General features: G+C 43.9%; 1 protein-coding gene, 1 long non-coding RNA gene and 1 other non-coding gene across 3 annotated transcripts in view; 2 read left to right on the forward strand and 1 right to left on the reverse strand.

The window, feature by feature from the left end:
- The first annotated feature begins 633 nt into the window (after positions 1-633).
- On the forward strand, positions 634-1393 carry LOC119253305 (ferritin heavy chain). The gene has a single exon (XM_037520911.2). It carries the CDS (start codon positions 678-680, stop codon positions 1224-1226), a length of 549 nt encoding a protein of 182 aa, XP_037376808.1. The 5' UTR covers positions 634-677; the 3' UTR covers positions 1227-1393.
- A 3262-nt stretch (positions 1394-4655) lies between these two features.
- LOC119251669 (U6 spliceosomal RNA) lies at positions 4656-4761 on the reverse strand. Its single transcript, XR_005126562.1, has one exon. It is a non-coding gene; the product is annotated as a U6 spliceosomal RNA (small nuclear RNA).
- Positions 4762-10988: 6227 nt separating this feature from the next.
- LOC129145249 (uncharacterized) overlaps positions 10989-20473 on the forward strand; it is an 89037-nt gene continuing 79552 nt past the window's right edge. The window contains exon 1 of the long non-coding RNA XR_008550489.1: positions 10989-11002. This is a non-coding gene — a long non-coding RNA (uncharacterized LOC129145249). The remainder of the gene's footprint in view (positions 11003-20473) is intronic.

The raw sequence follows: 20473 nt of genomic DNA on the forward strand, positions 1-20473 counted from the left end.
CACAGTGGTGGTCCCTAGCTCCCCTCCTCTGTCATCTCTCCTCCAACCACCCCCTAAACAGCAAGCATTAGCATTTCAATCAATTTTCTCCAGCCAGGAGACTGGCCATTCACATACAGAGCTTTTCTCCTGTCAAGGCGAGATTGAGATGTCACCTTAGAGAAAACTGGTTCTGTGGGCATTTCAGTGAGGGGAGGAGAAAGTAATTAATATGAGGGTTTTTTTTTTTAAACTGCAGTTGTTCTTGTCCTACTCTTCAGCAGGAAATTGAGAGATGGTATAATAGTATAATAGCAGATTAAGCCAGGGCTTTATTTTCAGACTTGGGCTCCAGTCTCAGCCAAGCCAACTACTAGTTGTATGACCTTGGCAAGTCATAACCTCCCCAAGCATCAGTTTCCTCATGTGTACAAATGGGTCAAAAATATTCATTTTTGAAGCATTTACACTGTAAAAAATGAAAGTAGTAGGATGTATATTCTCTAAAACAGTGCTCCCACACAATGATTGCACAATAACAGCAAGAAGTATCTAGAGACAGCCTTCGCGGAGAGTCGCCGCGGTTTCCTGCTTCAACAGTGCTTGGACGGAACCCGGCGCTCGTTCCCCCCCCCCCCCCCCCCGCTGCTCCCGCCCACAGCACAGCGCCGTCCGATCGCCCCCAGCTCGCCGCCGCCATGACGACCGCGTCCACCTCGCAGGTGCGCCAGAACTACCACCAGGACTCAGAGGCCGCCATCAACCGCCAGATCAACCTGGAGCTCTACGCCTCCTACGTCTACCTGTCCATGTCTTACTACTTTGACCGTGATGATGTGGCTTTGAAGAATTTTGCCAAATATTTTCTTCACCAATCTCATGAGGAGAGGGAACATGCTGAGAAACTGATGAAGCTGCAGAACCAACGAGGTGGCCGCATCTTCCTTCAGGACATCAAGAAACCCGACCGCGATGACTGGGAGAACGGGCTGAATGCAATGGAGTGCGCCTTACACTTGGAAAAGAGCGTGAATCAGTCACTACTGGAGCTGCACAAACTGGCTACTGACAAAAACGACCCCCATTTGTGTGACTTCCTGGAGACTCATTACCTGGATGAGCAGGTGAAATCCATCAAAGAACTGGGTGACCATGTAACCAACTTGCGCAAGATGGGGGCCCCCGAATCTGGCATGGCCGAGTATCTCTTTGACAAGCATACCCTGGGAGACAGTGACAAGAGCTAAGCTAAGCCTTAGGCTGGCTACTCATAGCCAGGGGGTGACTTTCCTGGTCACCAAGGCTGTGCATGCATGTTGGGGTTACCTTTACCTTTTCTATAAGTTGTACCAAAACATCTACGTATAGCTTTCATTTGTACCATTCCTTCAAATAAAGCAATTTGGTACCCGTTGTTAAAAAAAAAAAAAAAAAAGAAGTATCTAGAATGCCATGCCAGGAAAGGAATAGATGTCAGTAATTACCCACGCCCTTGGATGGGAGTGGGGAGTTGGGGCGAGGAGACCTGGTTGTGAGCCCAGAAGCTTGGCTCTTGTAAAGTCCCCTGAGCTGGGATTGGTTGGGTTTGGAGCTGCTGAGTTGTCACATGGACACCTGATTGGCTTTGTTTTCAAACTTGTTGCTGAGATTGCCAATGAAAATAGACATTTTCCAACTCCTACGCCCAAACCTGAGACATGTCACTTGGGGGAGACTGATAGGCAGAGAAAAAGAGACTGTGCTGGCAGACACTAGAGGAAGACCAGACATTAAAAGGCAGTGAGGTGAACAGAAAGTAGAAAAATCACACGAGGTTCAAGGTAAATAGTCCTGTGCAGCCTGTGTTGGGATCAGGCAAGGCTGGTTCAATTCCTGCCCTCCCTCTAACTGGTTGTGGGACTACTCACTGCCTCTGTGACCTCGGGATGATGGTGCAGATGTATCTGCCTCTTAGGATTATTCTGAAGGTGAGAGGAGATGATAGTTGTGAACACACTGGAGCAATAGATGTCCTGTAGAAAGAGTTTTTGCATTATTCATAAAAGATCCAGATGCATAGCTTCTTCCTGACTTTACACATAATCTAGGTTTGTGGGTTTTCTCTATGAGAAAGTGCTGTTCATCCATAAATGCAGATATGTTTTAATGTGATGTTGAACCTGTTAGTGACTTTAAAAGTCAGTGGAGATGATGAAAAACAGGGAGAAATGGGGAGAAGAGTGCAGAACATACTTTAGTAAATATTTTATAATTTATCAAATGCATGTCTTTTGTCAACCATTTATTGAGCACCTGCATTGTGAGGGTGCCAAGTGGTGGCACTGTACACAGTGGCAAACAAGGGGCATGGCCCTTGGCCTGGGATGTCAGTAGGCAAAAAGGTAATATCCAGTGAGCTCCTTTATTCCATCCCCACCACCCATTCCCCATCAGCATAGCCTGAGCATCACCTGAATCTGCCCCATTTTCAGATCACACATGGAAAACTAGCCTTCAAAGTCACTTTATTTTTTATTATTTTTTTAAAGATTTATTTATGCATATAAGAACTGGGGTACAGGCTAAAGTGTGTGGTGGGGAGAGGATTCACTAGAGACAGAGTGGGGGGCAGAACAGGCAGACAGACTGAAAGCACTGCTGAGGGGAGCAGGGGGCAAGACAGGAGAGGTCTGCCATGCCATGTGGGTTGCTCCCTGGCCAGGGCTCGAACTTGTGCTGCAGTGGCTGCAGATTGCTCCATAGGTTGCGTCTTAACCCCTTGTGCCACCAAAGGCCCTTCAAAGTCACTTTAAATACTCGCTTACTCAGCTTATGTGGAGCCATCGTGAATTCCCAGCAGTTTTCCTACTTCTCTGGTCCAGTTGCTCTCACTCCTCTGGGTGACATTTTGGGTTCCTCCTCTCTTCTCTGTCTTCCAACGCCTCACCCCCATCTTGTCTTTCCACTGATGTCTTTCTTCCTATTTCCCTGGGAAGATTAACACCATCAGCAGAAAACTTGCAAAAGTTCCCGCCAGCAGCAGCAGCAGCACCACCACCACCACCACCACCACCAGCAATAACAACAACAAACAAAACGCCCAGCAGAATCTCAGTTCCACATGCCCCCCGGCTCCCACATGCGCTCTCTTCTCAGTCCCCTCCCAGGTCTTCTAAACAGTTGTTAGTGCTTCTTGCCTCAGTTCCTCACTTCCCACTCTTCAACCCGTGCCAATTTGCTTTCCAGCTTCTTAACTCCACTACAATAGCCTTTTCTAAGGCACTAGTAAACATTTTTCAGTTTCTGTCTCACGTTACCTCTTTGTAGCAGTTGATGCCAGTGATCACTGCCTCACCTTTGAACATTCTTGGTCCCCTGGGGCGGGGACACTGCTCACTCCTAGCTACCTCTGGAGGGATTCTTCTTCACGCTCCCTGCAGGCCCAGCCTCTGTTGAACAGATAGTTACTAGGTTCAGTCTTCATTCCTCTTCTCATCTGCTGTGACGCACACTCTCCCAGGGTGCCCATCCTGCCCGTCATTTCCATTGCTTTGAATAGCATCTGTTTTTCATTAACATTTTCATTAACATTTTCATTCAGTAGCATACATCCTTTCACTAACTGTGACTTAAGGTAAGGATAGATATTTAGTGGACCCAAGACATGTACTCATATATTAAAATAAATAGATAAAAAGCAAACAACCTGACTCGTATGACTCCTATCTAGTCTATTCTGCTTCATTTTAAAGAAAAGACTGGTCAGGACCCATTAATAGTTTTTGTGGCTCACCAATGAGTTGCCACACATTAGGCTGCTGGAACAAAGGACTATAGATGGGGTGACTTAAAAGCAACAGAAACTTATTCCTCATAGGTCTGGGTCTCACAAGTTTAAGTCAGGTTGTCAACATATTTGGGTTCTGGTGAGAGCCCTCTTTGGGGTTTCAGGCTGCTGTCTGCTGGTTTTATCCTCACATGACAGGAAGAGAGCAACATGGGGAGCACTAACCCCTTCCAGAAGGACTCTACCCTCATGACTGAATTACCTCCCAACGCCCCAACTCCAAATGTCATCACATTGAGGGGCAAGATTTCAATGTATGAATTTAGGGGGGATGCAAACATCCAGTCCTTTGCATATACATTAACGAACCCCTAAATTTGATCTTCAGCTCGCACCTCTCTATTGGGTTCTTTACCCAAGTGTATGGAATCACTGCTTTTCCACATCCTATTATGTCTCCACCTGAATCTGTCTAAAGGTCCTCATTCTCAACAGTCGAAGACCAAACTCATGATCCACCCCTTCCAGTGGAAGCCTCTGTCTGGTTTGCATCTAATTTTCTGTTTTCCTTTTTAAAGTTTTCTTGATTTCAATAAATAGTATAACAGTCCATCTAGTTTTTTAAATAAAAATCTTGTTTTCCTTGAAACTTCTTTCTTCTGCTGTGTCTGTGTCAAATCCATGGAAAATTCCTATTAATTTGGTTTCTAAATATCTTCTTATCCTCTCTACTGCTATCTTACCAATCTTCCAACATCCTGTTCCCATACTATTGGCCTCTCAGCCTCTTCACATGGTTTCCACATTGTAGTTAGAGCCACCTTCTACACAAGGAAATATGATCATGTGACATCCAACCTCTAACCTGCCTCCTACTTACAACTTGCTTTTATTTTTCCATTGTTGCAACAAAAATATGGAAGCTTCATGAATTTGCATGTCATCTTTGCACAGGAGTTGTACTAATCTTCTCTGTATCACTCCAATTTTAGTATATGTGCTGCCAAAGTGAGCACTCCTACTTACAGCTCTTAAACAGCTTTTTTTTTTTTAAATCCCTGGGATTAAATAAATTGTATTGTTAATATTATATTTTCAATTACTTTTTAATTGATGTAATGTTTGTTTACCAGACTGTATATGACTTAGGGATATGTATAGGTTCACATCTCTCCAGATGTTACCACACAACACCCACCACCAAGACCCCCACAGTTCTCTACTGCACAACACTGTTCCACCCCAACTTTCTCTCCACTCTCCATCTCTCTGGTAGTCACAATTCTACAGTCAGATTTCTAGGATTTGTTTTGATTTAGTTTTGTCTGTTCCTTTGTTTTTGTTTCTCTATATTCCACACATGAGTGAAATCATCTGGTGTTTGTCTTTCTCATGCTGACTTATTTCACTTAGCAGAATCCTCTCCAGCTCCATCCATGTTGTTGTTGAAAATGGCAAAAGCGCTTTTTTTTTTTTTTTTTTTTTTTTTTTAAATTTTTTTTTTTTTTTTATAGAGGCATGTTTTATTTATTTATTTGTTTGTTTGTTCGTTTGTTTTGTTTATACATGCACTGGGGACAGTCAGAAGCGCAGGAGGGTGAGAGAATTCACCAGAGCCAGAGAGGGGAGCAGAGCAGGCAGAAGGACCGAAGTACACTGCTGAGGGGAGCAGCGGGCGGCAGGAGAGGTCTGCGCGCCACGTGGGACCCTCCTCCGGTGGCCGGGGAGCAGCCGGGGATCGAACCGGCGCTGCAGAGGACGCGGGCAGCTTCGCAACCCAGCGCTCAACCGCTGCGCCACCGGGGAGGCCCAGCGCTTTTTTTTTTTATCTGAGCTCTTTTTTTTTTTTAAATTCCATTACGTATATATATGCCACAACTTCTACTCTTCTTTTGTTGGGGACTTTGGTTGTTTCCATGACTTGACTGTTGGACATTGTGCTGCAATGAACATAGAAATGCATTTATCCCTATGAATTGATGTTTTTTATTCTTTGGGTATCTATCTAGAAGTGGAATATTTTAATATTTTGAGAAACCTCCAAACTTTTTTTTTTTAAGATTTCTTTATTTATGCATGCAAGAACTGGGGTACAGGCCAGAGGTGGGGGGGGGGGTTGATAGGATTCACCAGCGACAGAATGGAGAGCAGAACAGGCGGATCTACTGAAATACACTGCTGAGGGAGCAGCAGGTGAGACAGAAGAGGTCTGCTGCGCCCTGTGGGTAGCTCCCTGGCTGGGGATCGAACTTGCGCTATACTGACTATGGATAGCCTCACAGTGCTGTGTCTTAACCCCTTGCACCAACAGGGAGGGAGGCACCAAACTGTTTTCTATAGGGTATGGGCCAGTCTATATCCCCACCAACAGTGTATAAGAGTTCTTTTTTCCCACATCCTCACCAACACTTTTTGTTTCTGGCTTTATTGGTGTGGACAATTCTCACTGGTGTGAAGTGTTATCTCATTGTGGTTTTGAGTTCCCTGAGCAATGCTGATGAGCACTTTTTTGTGTGCCTGTTGGTCATCTACATGTCTTCTTTGGAAAAGTGTCTATTTAGCTCTTCTGCCCACTATTTGGTTAGTTTATTTGTTTTGTTTTGCTTGAATTGTATGAGTTCTTTGTAGATCTTGGATATTAGCCCCTCGTCGGATGTACACATGAATATTTTCTCTCATTCAGTAAGGTGACATTTTATTTTAGTGATTTTTTTCCCACTGTGCAGAAGCTTTTTCATTTGATGTAGCCACATTTATATGGTCAATTAACTTTTGAGAATGGAACCAAGAGTATACAATGGAGAAGGAAAAGTGTCTCCTCCTGGGATTAAATCAAGTTCTTTAACCTTGTCTACAAGGCCCAGGCTGGGGTTCCCTGGCTAGCCCCCCAGTCACATGAGGTTCACTCCCCACTCCATTCTCTGCTCATCTGCCATCCTGACCTTGAGCACATGTTGTTCCATCTTGCTGAAATGTCTTTTGGTACGTTTTTTCCTTCTGCCTGGAAATCTACCCTCTTTCCTTTGCCTGACTAACCCTTACTAATCCTTCAGATGCTCACTGAAGCATCTCTTCTCAGGGAAGCCTCCCCTACCCCAGTCCAGCACCATCTTCTTAGCTATATTCTGAAATAGAATTTCTTCTTAGTAATCATGTCACTTTGCATTATGTAGCCACGGTTGTGATTTTTAAAGAAATTAATGTATGCTTTCTTACCATTACACTAAAAGCTCTGTGAGAAACAGGCTATATTAGACTCTGTTCTCAGCTGTATCCCCTGGGCCTAGCATAGTGTCTGACACTAAGAAGGTGTTAAAAATATTTTTAAATGAGCAACTGAACACATTTATAATATGTGCTATGAAAGAAATTACCAGGGTGCATTGACAGAAAATATAGCTGAGTAGGGTAGGCAGGGAAGTCTCTCTAAAGAATGTTGAACTGCTTTCAGAAGGATGAAGGAGGCAGCCATGGGGAAGGTGGGTGAATGTGTCTCCAGGCAGAGAGATGAGTATGCGCAAAGGCCATGAGTTCTGCATGCTGAAGGAGAAAGGGCATCGCGGCCTGGAAAATAGTTGGGGAGAAGATGCTCACAAGATGACTTTGAATCATTAGACAAGGCCCAGATCAGTTAAATTGTTTGTGTTTTATTTAAGATACAATCAGGAGCCAATTGAAGGCTTTAAGGAGGGTGTCCCAGTACCTGATTTCTGCAGAGATGGTAGATTGGAGGGGTGCAAGAAAGAAGCAGCCTGAATAGAGAGCTATCCAGGGGAAGGATGTTAAAAATATGGATCAAAATATTTGGCAAGGAATAAAAGTGAACTGAGGCAAGAAATATTGGGGATGGGGACAGAAACCACTGAATATGGTAATGGATTGAATTGGAAGCAGAGAGAAAGAAATAAGGTGGTGGCTTAGTTTTTTCCTATTATAGCAATCATGGGGGGAGCTGTAAGATTATAGAGATGGTGAAGACTGAGTATTTGAGGGGAAACATCAAGGATTTACTAGTAGTTTCATTAATTGGAGATACCTGAAACAATTTATGTGTACATTCCAAGGAGGCAATTGAGTATGTGAATCTGGAACTTAGAGGAGTGACTGGATTATAGATCGAAATTGGGGTTATCAATTTAGATCTAGATGGTACTTACAGGAGTGGGAATGCATATAATCATCCAAGGAGAGTGTAGAGTGATGAGTAGTAGGCTAAGTCCTGGGAAATGATAACATTTGGAGGTCAAATGAAGGAGAGATATTTGCAAAGAAGATAAAAGTGACCAGAGTGTGGGCCTCCCTGGTGGCACAGCAGTTGAGCACTGGGCTGCGAAGCTGCCAGCAGCCTCTGCAGTGCCGGTTCAATCTCCTGCCGCCGGTGAGGGTCCCACATGGCGCAGACCTCCTGCCGCGCCTACTGCTCCCTGCAGCAGTGTACTTTGTCAGTCTGTCTGTTTTGTTCCCCGCTCTGGCTCTGGTGAATTTTCTCACCCTCCCGTGCTTCTGACTGTACCCGGTGCTTGTATAAATTAAAAAAAAAAAAAAAAAAGTGACCAGGGTGGAAGAAGGAGATCCAAGAAGGCAGACTTGTGTCCTTAGAGAAGACATCATTACTTCACTGAATGGGGCTGAGGGTCCAAGGGCAGTGTTGTAGGTATTGGATCTGGTCACATAGACAAACAAATTGCTCTGGCAGGTTCTCCATAAGGAGGCAGGGGCAAAGGGAAGGGGCTCTTACTGTAACCTGGTGAGAGAGATGGTGGGGTCTTAGTCAGAAATACTTTTTTTTTTTTGTGGGACCCTTGCCGGTGGCCGGGGAACTGAACTGGCGCTGTAGAGGCTGCGGGCAGCCTCGCAGCCCAGCGCTCAACCGCTGCACCACCAGGGGAGGCCCCTTAGTCAGAAATATTAATGGTGCAATTAATGAGAACTGGTTGGATTTAGGCATGGATCAACTGGGAGGAAAAAATATATGAAAATAAGGTTAGTTAACATTTATGGAGCCATGCCACGCGCCAGTTGCTATCCTAAACACTTTTCATGCACGATCTCCTTTAATTCTCACGATGACTCTGTAAAGAAGGCATCCTTATTCCCAGTTCACATTTCGGGAAATGGAAGCTTATGAAGGTTAAGTCCCATAGCCAAGGTCATACAGTGCAGCAGTTGTCACTGAAACCCAAGTTGTCTTGATACCAGAACCTGTGACCGTGGCTTCTGTATTGAAACAGTGTCTCTGACTGGTCAGTGCAGTGAGGAGATGGGGCAGCCTTTGAGGGGCTCTGTCACAGCTGTTGTCATAGTTATTTGGCTCTGCCACTGCAGAGGTAGACAACACCTAAGTGGATGAGGTTAGTTGTATTCCCATGCAACTTTCTTTATGCTCGTTGACATTTATATTTCAGGTAGTTTTCACATGTCGTGAAATATTGGTCTTGTTCTGATCCTCACCACCATTTAAATATGTTTAGATTCAGGTCGGCAGAACATCACCCCAAATAGTACCAGTGCCCTCAAGCTCCCTGGAGGCCTCCAAGACCCTCCTTCTCTATACTCCTCAGGTGGCAGCTGAGACTAGCAGAGCGCAGAGATGCTTGGACATTTATCACCATCTGTTGATGAGGAACTTAGGGGATGTGCATAGTAATGTATGTAAATCCTTCAGGTTTTAGGGAAGAAGGCCCAGGTGGGAAGAGCTCCTGCACAAAAAAGCCATGTGATAAGACCTTCAAAAAAGGGAGGAAATTTGGAGACCAGAGTGACCCTTGGGTAGAGAGATCAGGGAAGACTTCCTGGAGGTGGTGGCATTATTGTCACTCTTAGTTAAAAATGGGAGAAGACGAGGAAAAAAACTCCATGCCAGGAGTATGTGGCCATTTTTGTGGAGGCAGCCTCTAAATTAGCACCAATGCAAGCAATCTACTAATTGCATAAATAACGATTATTTCTCAGGCAGCCAAAAAATCCAGCCCTAGCAGATGTTGTCAAATGTATCCATTTTGTCCTGTAATCTTTAAATAATCTTTTCATAAAGTACCATCTGAAGTAAAGACCTAATCCATCCTCCCCAGTAGGAGGGGAATTATCTTTCTGATGGTATAAAATAATCCTTTTAGGTGACATGAAACCAACTCTCAGGCTAAATCCCTCCTTTTTCCTCCCCCACAGGTGCCATCATGACTGTTAAGAACTGCAGTTAAGAAATAAGCAGGAAGACTGGAGGGGTTATTTTGAGCCTCAGAGAGTATTAAGTTGGAACTGAATCTTCTACAATGACAGCTGGGTCCGACTGGCTAGGCTGGGACTCTTGGGGCTCTAGTTGGAAGGGGGCCTCTTTGTCTGGGGAGGAGCCAGGATCCCAACTCACCCTGGAGGTGCTGTCCTAACAGGCCCCTGGGAATGGAGGTCAGGTGGGAAGAGCTGTTCAAGGCAGGTGGGGAGAGAGCAAGAGTGTAGGAATCCAGCATTGGAGGTATGGCATGAGAGGTTATGCCCTTATAAAGCTCTCCTTTGAGGGGATGTCATTCCAGCTGGTGAGTTCAAGGTGTGACCTTGATGCTCATTGTGTGAGGTTAGGACATTGCTTCTTTCCTGTTCAGAATCTGTCCAATGGGAGCAGCACCAGGAAAGCCCCTTTATAATATCCATGTGGGAGAAAGCTGTTAAGCAGTAAACAGGAGCTTCTGGAATAGGAAAGAGATGAGTGAGTGTGCAAACCCCTGGAATCCCTGATCCTCTTCCTGTTATGCCAGATAAGGATCCATTTTGCAGGGTGATTTGATTGAGTAGGACAGAAGAGAGTCTCCGAGTAGATCCCACCATTAGTTGCCTTCTTTTTCCCTGGTCCTGTCATGCAAATGAGTGCTCTGCCTTTAAGTAGCCTGTCTATTGTTCTGGCTCCTCAAGCCAAGTGCCATGTAGTCAATTGGCTATTTCCTGCCACAGGATTCCTGAGCACCTGCCAAGTGTCTATCAGGCGCTGTGGGACTCCAGGGGACTCCAGTGAGAAAGGTTTCTCATTGAGCTCATCAGGAACACACAGACAGTGGGGGAGACACACCTGTATCCCCAAAGGGATCCCACCCTCATGATGCCACAGAGCACAGGTTTGCGTCATTGTTGAATGATGAAAAAGGCTGATGCTCATGATTGCGGCTGTTTTCAGTTTTACAGGAGGAGGGAAGGGCAGGAAGGTCGAGGCTGCAGAAGGGGTGATGGCAAAATGGAGATGACAGCAGCAGAGACAGCTCTCGACAGGTGGGTGCTGATGGGAGTGTGTGTGTGTGTGTGTGTGTGTGTGTGTGTGTACGTGTACATGTACTGGAGGAGGAACAAGGGCATGGAAGGGGTAGAGCATTCCAGAAAGAGGGGGCAGTGAGTGCAGACCCAGGTCAGTGCTCCCTGGTCCATGTGGCCGGACGGGGTGTGAGGTCCGTGGGCAGAGCCAAGGCTCTGGGCAGTTGACAGGCTCCAGAATGCAGCAGCATCTCATGGTGTCTAAGGAATTAGATTTTATCCTGCAGCATTTTGGAAAACCTTCTGAACAGGGGTGTGACATTACCAGATTTTAGAAAGACAATCCTGGTGCAGCACGGATGGGAGGGCCGAAAATTGGAAACAGGGAACCACGCTCTACAAAAGACTGTGATAATCCAGACCACGGATGATGATGAGGGCCTGTGTGAGGGAAGGCGGCGTGGATGAGGGCGAAGTGGATTAAAGGAGAGAACCAGCCTGGTGACTGTTTGGGGGTGTGGAAGTAAGAGTGAGGGAGGTGTGGAACGGGGTACCCAGAGGTTTTCAGTTTGGGTGAGAGGGTGAGAGATGGTGTGAGCAATCACAGCAAGAGAATAAGGGGAAGCACAGAATTGTGGATTGTGCTTGGGTCTGTGAGTTGGAGGATTTCTAGGAAGAGGGGTCCAGTTGGTGGTGGCAAATGGGTTTGAAGTTTAGGAGAGATGTTCATTAATGTGCGACACAGATACTTACCAAGTGTTATGTGCCTCAAGTAAGCTTCCGGTGTCGGAAATACGAATATGAGGGACAAAGTCTTTGCTTTCACATGGTACTCATTCCAAGTTGGGGAAATCATAATAATAAATCAGTGACCAGATGCAAAATAACAGAATACATGATAGAGAGTGACTGGGCCGGAGCCCAGTGTGCTCGGTGTTCAGGGAAGTCATTTCTGAAGAAGGTACTGTTCTAACCAAAATCTGAATAATGAACAAGAACCAGCCTTGGGAGAGCCTCAGGGTAAAGCAGTCCAGGCAGAGGGAACAGCTGAGGCAGCTTCAGGTGAGAACAAGCTTGGTATATTCAAGGAAGAGAAAGCACACCAGGGGGTGGGGTTGCAGTGGGTTGTAGATGGCAGGTGGGACAGGAGGCTAGAGAAGTCACTGGGCGTCCAATTGTTATAGGACAGGGAGAGGGGCAGCCCAAACCCCGCAAACCTGCCTATACTAAATGGGTTCTGCCATCCGCCGCATCAACACAAAACATAGGAGACTTTAATGGGAAGGAACTTTAATAAAACTAGGAAACAATACAGGTGAGGCGAAGAGTCTAGTTTCTAAATGAAGCATCCAGAGTTACCCGTCCCCTCGTGGGTAAAAGTCCATCCATATGGGATTGGCCCAGAACAAGGCCCCAATGCCTGCTAAAAGTCTAAAGCATCTTCCAGTGGGGACCCACAGAAAAGGGTCACAAACAACCGGACAAGCCCGGAAGGAAAAGAGCAAAATCAACATCAAGATAAAAGCTGCCATTGTCACCTCCCCACGGGTCTCACCCACATCTGTGTCACCCAGCCCACGACCAAAAGACAAGCGCAGTTTCTTCACGTGTCTCTAGGCTCCATGCTCCTCCTCCAGGTCTCCTGGCTCCATCCTGCTTCCTTCCTCAGTCTCTTCTGCAGCTTCTTCTCTTCCTGCTCAGCTCCACCCTCCCTTGGGTGGGGCAGGGAACCTCCCCCTTTCCTGGGGACCACCCTGTTGCACAATCACACTGTGGAAAGTAATCGGTCAGATTAGGCTCAGTTGTATGGTAACGAGTGACCCGCAGAGCTCAGCAGCCTACAATAAAGAAGGTCACTTATGACTCAAGCTACATGTCCACTTTGGAGGGCTACGCTTCTTCACTCCAGGACTCACGTAGATGGGACAGCTCCCATCTGGGACATCTCTGGCAGACACATGTTCTGAACTTGAAGGGTGATTTGGCTTCCCCTGGCCTCCCAGGCGCTCCCTCTGGAGTGCTATCCGGCACTCTGATGGTTTTGGACCAGGGACCCTGAACACAGAGTCCCAATGGAGAGGGCTTTTGTTAGGCTGGAGGTACTGAAATAACTCTGGTGCATGCTTTCTCCCCCTTCCCGCACTGGATTATCATAAAAGAACAATTCAGTTCCTGGGCGTGAATCCTTTTTCTTTCCTGGAAAGGAGAGAGAAGACAATGGTTGATGTTCAAGCGGGGGTGGGTCCCCGAGACAGTCTAACTCTTCTACCATGAAACTGAAAAGGAAAGGCAAAGAAGGAACACTGTGTGGGGGTCCGCAGGACATGGTGGACCGGGGACCCAAGCCCACTGCTAGGGAAGTCGGGCTCTTCTTACAAATAAGCTGGTCCAAACCATCAAAGTCAACCTACCTCCTTCACTGCCTGGGGCGAGCAGGGCGTGAGCAGGGCGCTTCCCTTCATTACAATGCAGAAAGCAGCCAGAGGAAGAGGACTTGGATTGTAACTTTTCCTGCCAAAGCTCCACCTTGTGATAAGTCTTTTGTGGCTCCTCAGTGAGTATATGAAATATGCCAGAGGCTCTCAGCAGCAAGGAGGGGGCACATGGCCAAAATATCCAGGACACTGACTTTGCCTCCTGGAGATTTTCTTTGAACACCAAATCTTGGCTTCTATTTTTATAAGAGAACATCCCATTTCGCTAACTAAATTTATAAATATCTTAGGACCCATACTTCTTTCAACCTTCCTACGCTCCTGCCCAGGCCTGTTCCTCCACAGGTCTAGCACAGACCAATCAAAAACAAGTAAAATACCTGTGTGAATGAGCAAGTGAGTGAACAAATGATTTCCCAGGGGGCTTCCCCAGAAACAACACTTGTGATCCATCTCTCCCACTGGCCGCAGTCTCTGCGGTGAACTTTGTACACATATGAAAATGCAGGCATAAGGGACAGAATTTACGACCCTGTCAGAGAGCAGCCACCTAGGCTTTCTGCTTCTGTTCTTGCTGCCTGGACCCCACGGCCAATGGTTAGAGAATGACAGCGTGTCTCTGCTTCCTCAAGGGACCTAGATGGGCTCAGACCATTACCCATGAAGCTGGCCAGGGAGAGCCTCCTGTCAAATTGACTGGAACATAGAGAGATAAACCTGTGGTTAGTCCTTCTGTGGCACCCTGGGGCTTTGGTGGCAGAGTTAATTAATCAAGGCACCAACGTCAAAATTAAAGTGAGGAGGAAAAAAGTCAATTAGTGATTGGAGAGAAGTGAGGAGACATATTTTAATGAGGTTCCCTCTAATTTGGGCAGTTCCTTGGCGCTCCTTGCTGGGCATGGTCACTCTCCCTTTTATGAGCCTTGGAGGAGTTAGCAGGAGGGGCGGATGAGGAAATCACGTGTCTCTCTCTCTTTAATTTATACTCAGGGCCGGATGGGGAGAGAGTCCTCTGCTGTCTGCCAGGGCCCCATAAAGCTATTTATCACCACTCGGAATTCTTTTCAGCTGGCTGTTCATTTCAATTTGCAGTCACCTCTTTAGCTCCCCTTCAGCAGGCTTGGCCGAGCTCCTGAGAAGAGATGGGAGATGAGAGGAGACACAGATAGGTGAGGAAGGCTGGAGCTGGGCTCTCCTGGGATGTATCTGCCACCATTCCACCCTCCACAACCTCCTTTAACTCTATTTGCTTCTACAGGGAGACGGGGAGATTATGATGTTTCACAGGTCTTCCAAACCCTTGTCATGGTTAATAAAGGTCTGGCAGGAACAGAAGCTAGGCTGGCTTTGCAGGCTCTGGTGCTGGGATTCAGGGAGGAAGGAGGGTATAGCTGTTGCTCCAGCTGCTATGTGACACCAAGCAGCCATGAGCCAAGAGGGAGTGTTCAGACTCTGGGTCCCTGCTTCTGGCACTTACTAGGTTTACTGATCCTAGGGGTGTGTGGGGTGGGTATGTCAGCAGTGGGATTGGCAGGAGGAAGGCTTGGGCCAGAAAAGGAAGAACCAGAGCATTAGATTAGAGTCAAGAGGAACAGGAATTTCAAGGTCAAGTGACCAGAGGTTGTGCATGCACATGAGATGCATGATGGCAAAGCTTTTGGTCTGGGGTCCTCTGCATTTTCCTTTCCCTGACTTGGATGAGAATTGGGTGCAGAGATGTAGGAGGGCTTGAACTTGAAGGTGGGATGTAAGTTCAGCATTTCTTTTTATCACACACACACACAAAACACATTCACTAAAGGGAAAGCAAAGAAAAAGAAGTTTAACCTTACCTCACTACTCAGAGGTTAACCAATGTGATTATTTTCAGACTCTTTCAAAGTAAATATACTTAATGTTTTATGTTAATAATGCAATATTTATGATTCTATTTGGGAGGCATGAGTATTGGATCCTTGGAAAGGCCTAAGTCATTTGTTACATATGTGAACTAAAATCCAATTTAAACATTTTTTTTAAAGATTTATTTTTATTTATACAAGAACTGGGGTGCAGGCCAGAGGTGCAGGAGGGTGAGAGGATTCACCAGAGACAGAGTGGGGAGCAGAACAGGCAGACAGATTGAAAACAGTGCTGAGGGGAGCAGCGGGCGAGATAGGAGAGGTCTGCCGCGCTATGTGGGTATCTCCCTGGCAGGCGGGAATTGAAACTGTGCTGCAGAGGCTGTGGACATCTTCACAGCGTGGTGCTCAACCCAATGCACCACCGGGGAGGCCCTAAACATTTGTTTTATGGAGAGTAAGGAACCCTATTATATCCCACCCTATTGGTGGGAACGTAGACTGGTCCAGTCCCATGGAAAGAAGTATGGAGAGTTCTCAAAAGACTAACAATGGATTTACCATATGACCCAGCAATTTCACTCCTAGGTATCTATCAAAGAGCACACAAATACTAATTTTAAATCAAATGTGCTTTCCTATATTTATAGTAGCTCTAATTACAATAGCCAAGATATGGAAACAGGCTAAATGTCCCAGAACAGATGAATGGACCAAGAAGATGCAGCATATATGCACAATGGAACACTACTCAGCAATCTAAAAAGATTAACTCATGTCATTTGCAGAAACATGGATGGAACTAGAAAAGATTATTTTAAGCAAAATGAGACAGAAGGAGAAAGATAAATGCAGTATAACTTTACTTATATGTGGAATCTAGAGAAACTAAACAAAGGATGAGACAAAGACAAACTGCAAGACTGATCCTTGAAAGAAGACTATAGATTTGAGACACTCAGAAGCGGGAGGGGGGGGAGAGTAGAGAACAGGGGGACCGAAGGTGTGGTGGAGTGTGGCAGAGGACTGCCAATACTTTGGTGGTGGGAAAACCCCACCAAAACATCACACCTGTGGAGAGAAATACTATGTTGTGAAAAAATGAACAAGGATGTTTAAAAACAAACGAACAAAAACCCAAACAAATCAAAAAGTATATAAAGAAAAACTTTAAAAACTGGAAATATTTTTAAAGTAAATAAAAATGTCTAAATCCAGAAAACCAAGCTAAAAAGCAAAAAGTACTCCCACAAGCCCAACCCAAGAACAACTCAACATTATGGCTTACTTCTTTTGAATGTTTGTTCATATATATATTTTACAAGGATGTCAAAGGATTATAGCAAAAATATGTCTTCAGATTGTTATGTGGTCATGGTAAATGTAATTTTAATGGCTAAATATAGTCCAGAAATGTACTTATTGCACTTTATTTAATTATTACTCAATGATGGATTTTGAAGTGCTTCAGATTACACTATTATAAAAATACAATGGTTGACATTTTTGTGCATGCCACTTTTTGTTATTTTGAATTGTTTCCTAAGAGTAGATTTGCCTAAATGAAATCATTGAATTAAAATATTTGGACTTTTTATCGTGCTTCATTATATTGCCAAAATGCCTTCCAAAAGGATTGTCCAAATTTATAGGAGTATTGGTTTCACTACACCCTTTTCACACAAAGATGTTATTATTCAATTTTAAATCGAGGTATAAGTTGTATGAAATTAAATTCCCATATTTTAAGAATTCAGTTTGATGATTTTCGACAATTATATACAGCTCTAAAATAACCTCTCAAAATAAAATATAGAATATTTTCATTCCCCAGGAAGAGTCTTTTGCCTGTTCTTAGACAGGCATATAAATGCAATGAACAGAATGTGTTCTGTTTTTTTGTATAGCTTTTGTTGTTGCTCAATATGCTGTTTTCGAGACCCATTCATGTTTTTTATATGTATCAATGGTTCACACCTTTCTACGGCTGAGTAGTTTTCTATGGCTGAGTAGTTTTCTATTGAATTAATATGCTAGTTTATCCATTCTCTGGTTGATGAGCATTTGAGCTGCTTAAAATTTGGGGTTGTAATATTCAAGTCCAGATGGCTTCACAGGTGAATTCAACCAAACATTTAAAGAAGAATTAATGCCATGCCTTCTTAAGCGCTCCCCAAAATATACAGAAAAGGGAATATGTCAAATTCATTTTTAAAGGCCAATATCATCCTGATACCAGAGACAAAGACACTAGAAGAATAAAACTAGAGGTTAATATCCCTGATAAACACAGATGAAAAATCACCATCAAAATATTATCGGGCCTCCCCGGTTGCGCAGTGGTTGAGCGCTGGGTTGCGAAGCTGCCCGCAGCCTCTGTAGCACCGGTTCGATACGTGGCCGACGAGCGAGGGTCCCACATGGCACACAGACCTCGCCTCCCACCCGCTGCTCCCCTCAGCAGTGTACTTTGGTCCTTCTGCCTGTTCTGCTCCCCGCTCTGGCTCTGGTGAATTCTCTCACCCTCCTGCGCTTCTGACTGTACCCAATGCTTGTATAAATAAATAAATAAATAAATAAATAAATAAATAAATAAATAAATCTTTTAAAAAAAAAAATCAAAATATCAAACAGGGGCCTCCCTGGTGGTGCAGGGGTTGAGCACTGCACTGTGAAGCTGTCCGCAGCCTCTGAAGTGCAGGTTTGATCGGGGTCAGCCAGGGAGAAATCCACATGGTGCGGCAGACCTCGCCTGTCTGGCCCGCTGCTCCCCTCAGCAGTGTATTTCAGTCAGTCTGCCTGTTCTGTTCCCTGCTCTGTCTCCGGTGAATCCTCTCACCCTCTCGCGCATCTGGCCTGTACCCCAGCTCTTGTATAAATAAATAAATCTTATAAAAAATATTATCAAACAAGGGCTTCCCCGGTGGCGCAGTGGTTGAGCGCTGGGTTACGAAGCTGCCCGCAGCCTCTGTAGCGCCGGTTCGATCCCCGGCTGCTCCCCGGCCACCGGAGGAGGGTCCCACATGGCGCGCAGACCTCTCCTGCTGCCCGCTGCTCCCCTCAGCAGTGTACTTCGGTCCTTCTGCCTGCTCTGCTCCCTGCTCTGGTGAATTCTCTCACCCTCCAGTGCTTCTGACTGTATCCAGTGCTTGTATAAATAAATAAATCTTAAAAAAAAAAGTTTAAAAAAAAATCATCAAACAAAACTCAATAGCACATTAGTAAGACTATACACCATAACCAAGCGGAATGTATCCCTAGGATATAAGGCTAGTTCAACTCATGCAAATCTATCAGTGTGGCATATCACATTAACACAATGGAGAGTAAAAACCCATGATCTTCTGAATAGAGCATTTGACCAAATTCAACACCTTTCATGGTAAAAACTCAATAAATTACTTATAGAAGGAACTTACCTCAACATAACAACATAGACCATGTGTGAAAAAGTCACAGCTAACATTAAATTCATGTCAAAAAATCTAAAAGTGTTCCCATTAAGATCAAGAGCAAGGCAAGAATACCCACTCTTGACATTTCCATTTAAGATAATAGTGAATGTTCTAGCCAGAAAAAAACTAGGTTAGAAAAAGAAATAAAAGACCCATCAATTAGAAAGGAAGAAGTAAAATTACCTCAGTCTGCAAGAGGCATGATCTTATGTGTAGAAAATTTCAATGATGCCACAAAATATATTGTTAGAACTAATACACAAATTCAGTAAAGTTGCCGTATATAAAATCAACATACAAAAATCACTTGTGTTTCTATATAACAAAAATGAATTCTCTGAAAAGGGAATCAAGATAATAACCTCATTTACAACAGCATCAAAAAAGAATAGGATGTGATGGAATAAACATAACCTAGGAAGTGGAATAATTATATGCTGAAAATCATTAAATATTAATGAAAGAAATCAAAAAACATGCAAAGAGTAGAAAGACGTTCTGTGTTTATGGATTACAAGAATTAAAATGTTAAATGTTCCACATTCCTAAAGGTGATCTAGATAGTACAATTCCTATCAGCATTCCAATGGCATTTTTTTACAGAAGTGGGAAAAAATCCTAAAATTTATAAGGAACCACAAAAGACCAATAGCCAAAGCAAGTTTGAACAGGAAGAATAAAGTTAGAAATATCACATTTCCTAATTTCAAGATATACTACAAAGTTACAGTAAATAAAACAGTATGGTATTGGCATTAAAACACAATTAGATCAATGGAATGGAACAGAGCATTCAGAAATAAAGTCATATGGTCAACTGATCTTTGACAAAAATGCCAAGAAAAAACAATGGGGAAAGAATAGTCACTCTAATAAATTATGTTAGAAAATGGAATATCCACGTGTGAAAGAATAAAATTAGACCCTTCTCTTATACCATACACAAAAAATCAACTCAAAATGAAGTAAAGAGTTAAACATAAGACCTGAAACCATAAAACTCCTAGAAGAAAAACATGGAAAATGTATCTTCACATTGGCCTTGACAATTTAGGGAGGATGAGCATTTTAGCAATACTGAATCCTTCAATCAATGAACATGACGTGGTCTCTCCATTTAGTTCTATCTTTAACTTCTCTAAGCAATATTTTGTAGTTTCAGCATAGAGGTCTTTTCTGCCCTTTTCTAGATATATTCCAAGCAATTGATAGTTTTGATGGTATTGTAAATAGTATTTAAGAGTTTTTTAAATTATGCAAAGATAATGGATTTTATCAAATGCCTATTCCTGCATGTATTGCAAGGATTGTAGTTTTTCCCTTATGTTCTGTTAATCTGCTGAATTATTTAAATTATTTTTTGAATGGTAAAAAAGCATGGCATTCCCAGAATAAAATTCTCTTGGTCATATCTTATTCTTTTTACATATAATTAGATCTGATTTGCTAATATTTTCCTAAAAAATTTTTGTGTGTTTATACTCACAAAGAACATTGTTCTGTGATCTTGTTTGCCTGTAATATCTTTTTCAGTCTTCAGTATCAGACTTCTGCTTGCCTTACCAAATAAGAAAGGGAGGGTTTCCTCCTGGTGAATGTCTGAAAATGTGTATGATTTGGTTTATGGTTCCTTATATGCTTGAAATAGTTTACCAATGAGTCATTTGGGAGTAGGGTTTTCTTTGGTGTGTGTGTTTTCACTGTTTATTCAATTTAAAAAATAGGTTTAGGGCTGTTAGAATTTTCTTGTGTCAGTTTTAA

Source organism: Talpa occidentalis, unplaced genomic scaffold, assembly GCF_014898055.3.
Source record: "Talpa occidentalis isolate TD23 unplaced genomic scaffold, MPIMG_talOcc4v2.1, whole genome shotgun sequence".
In the NCBI taxonomy this organism is placed as follows: Eukaryota; Metazoa; Chordata; class Mammalia; order Eulipotyphla; family Talpidae; genus Talpa; species Talpa occidentalis.

Bases quoted from the DNA above. Each gene is read 5' to 3' on its own strand.
- LOC119253305 (XM_037520911.2), top strand. From the start codon at position 678: ATGACGACCGCGTCCACCTCGCAGGTGCGCCAGAACTACCACCAGGAC.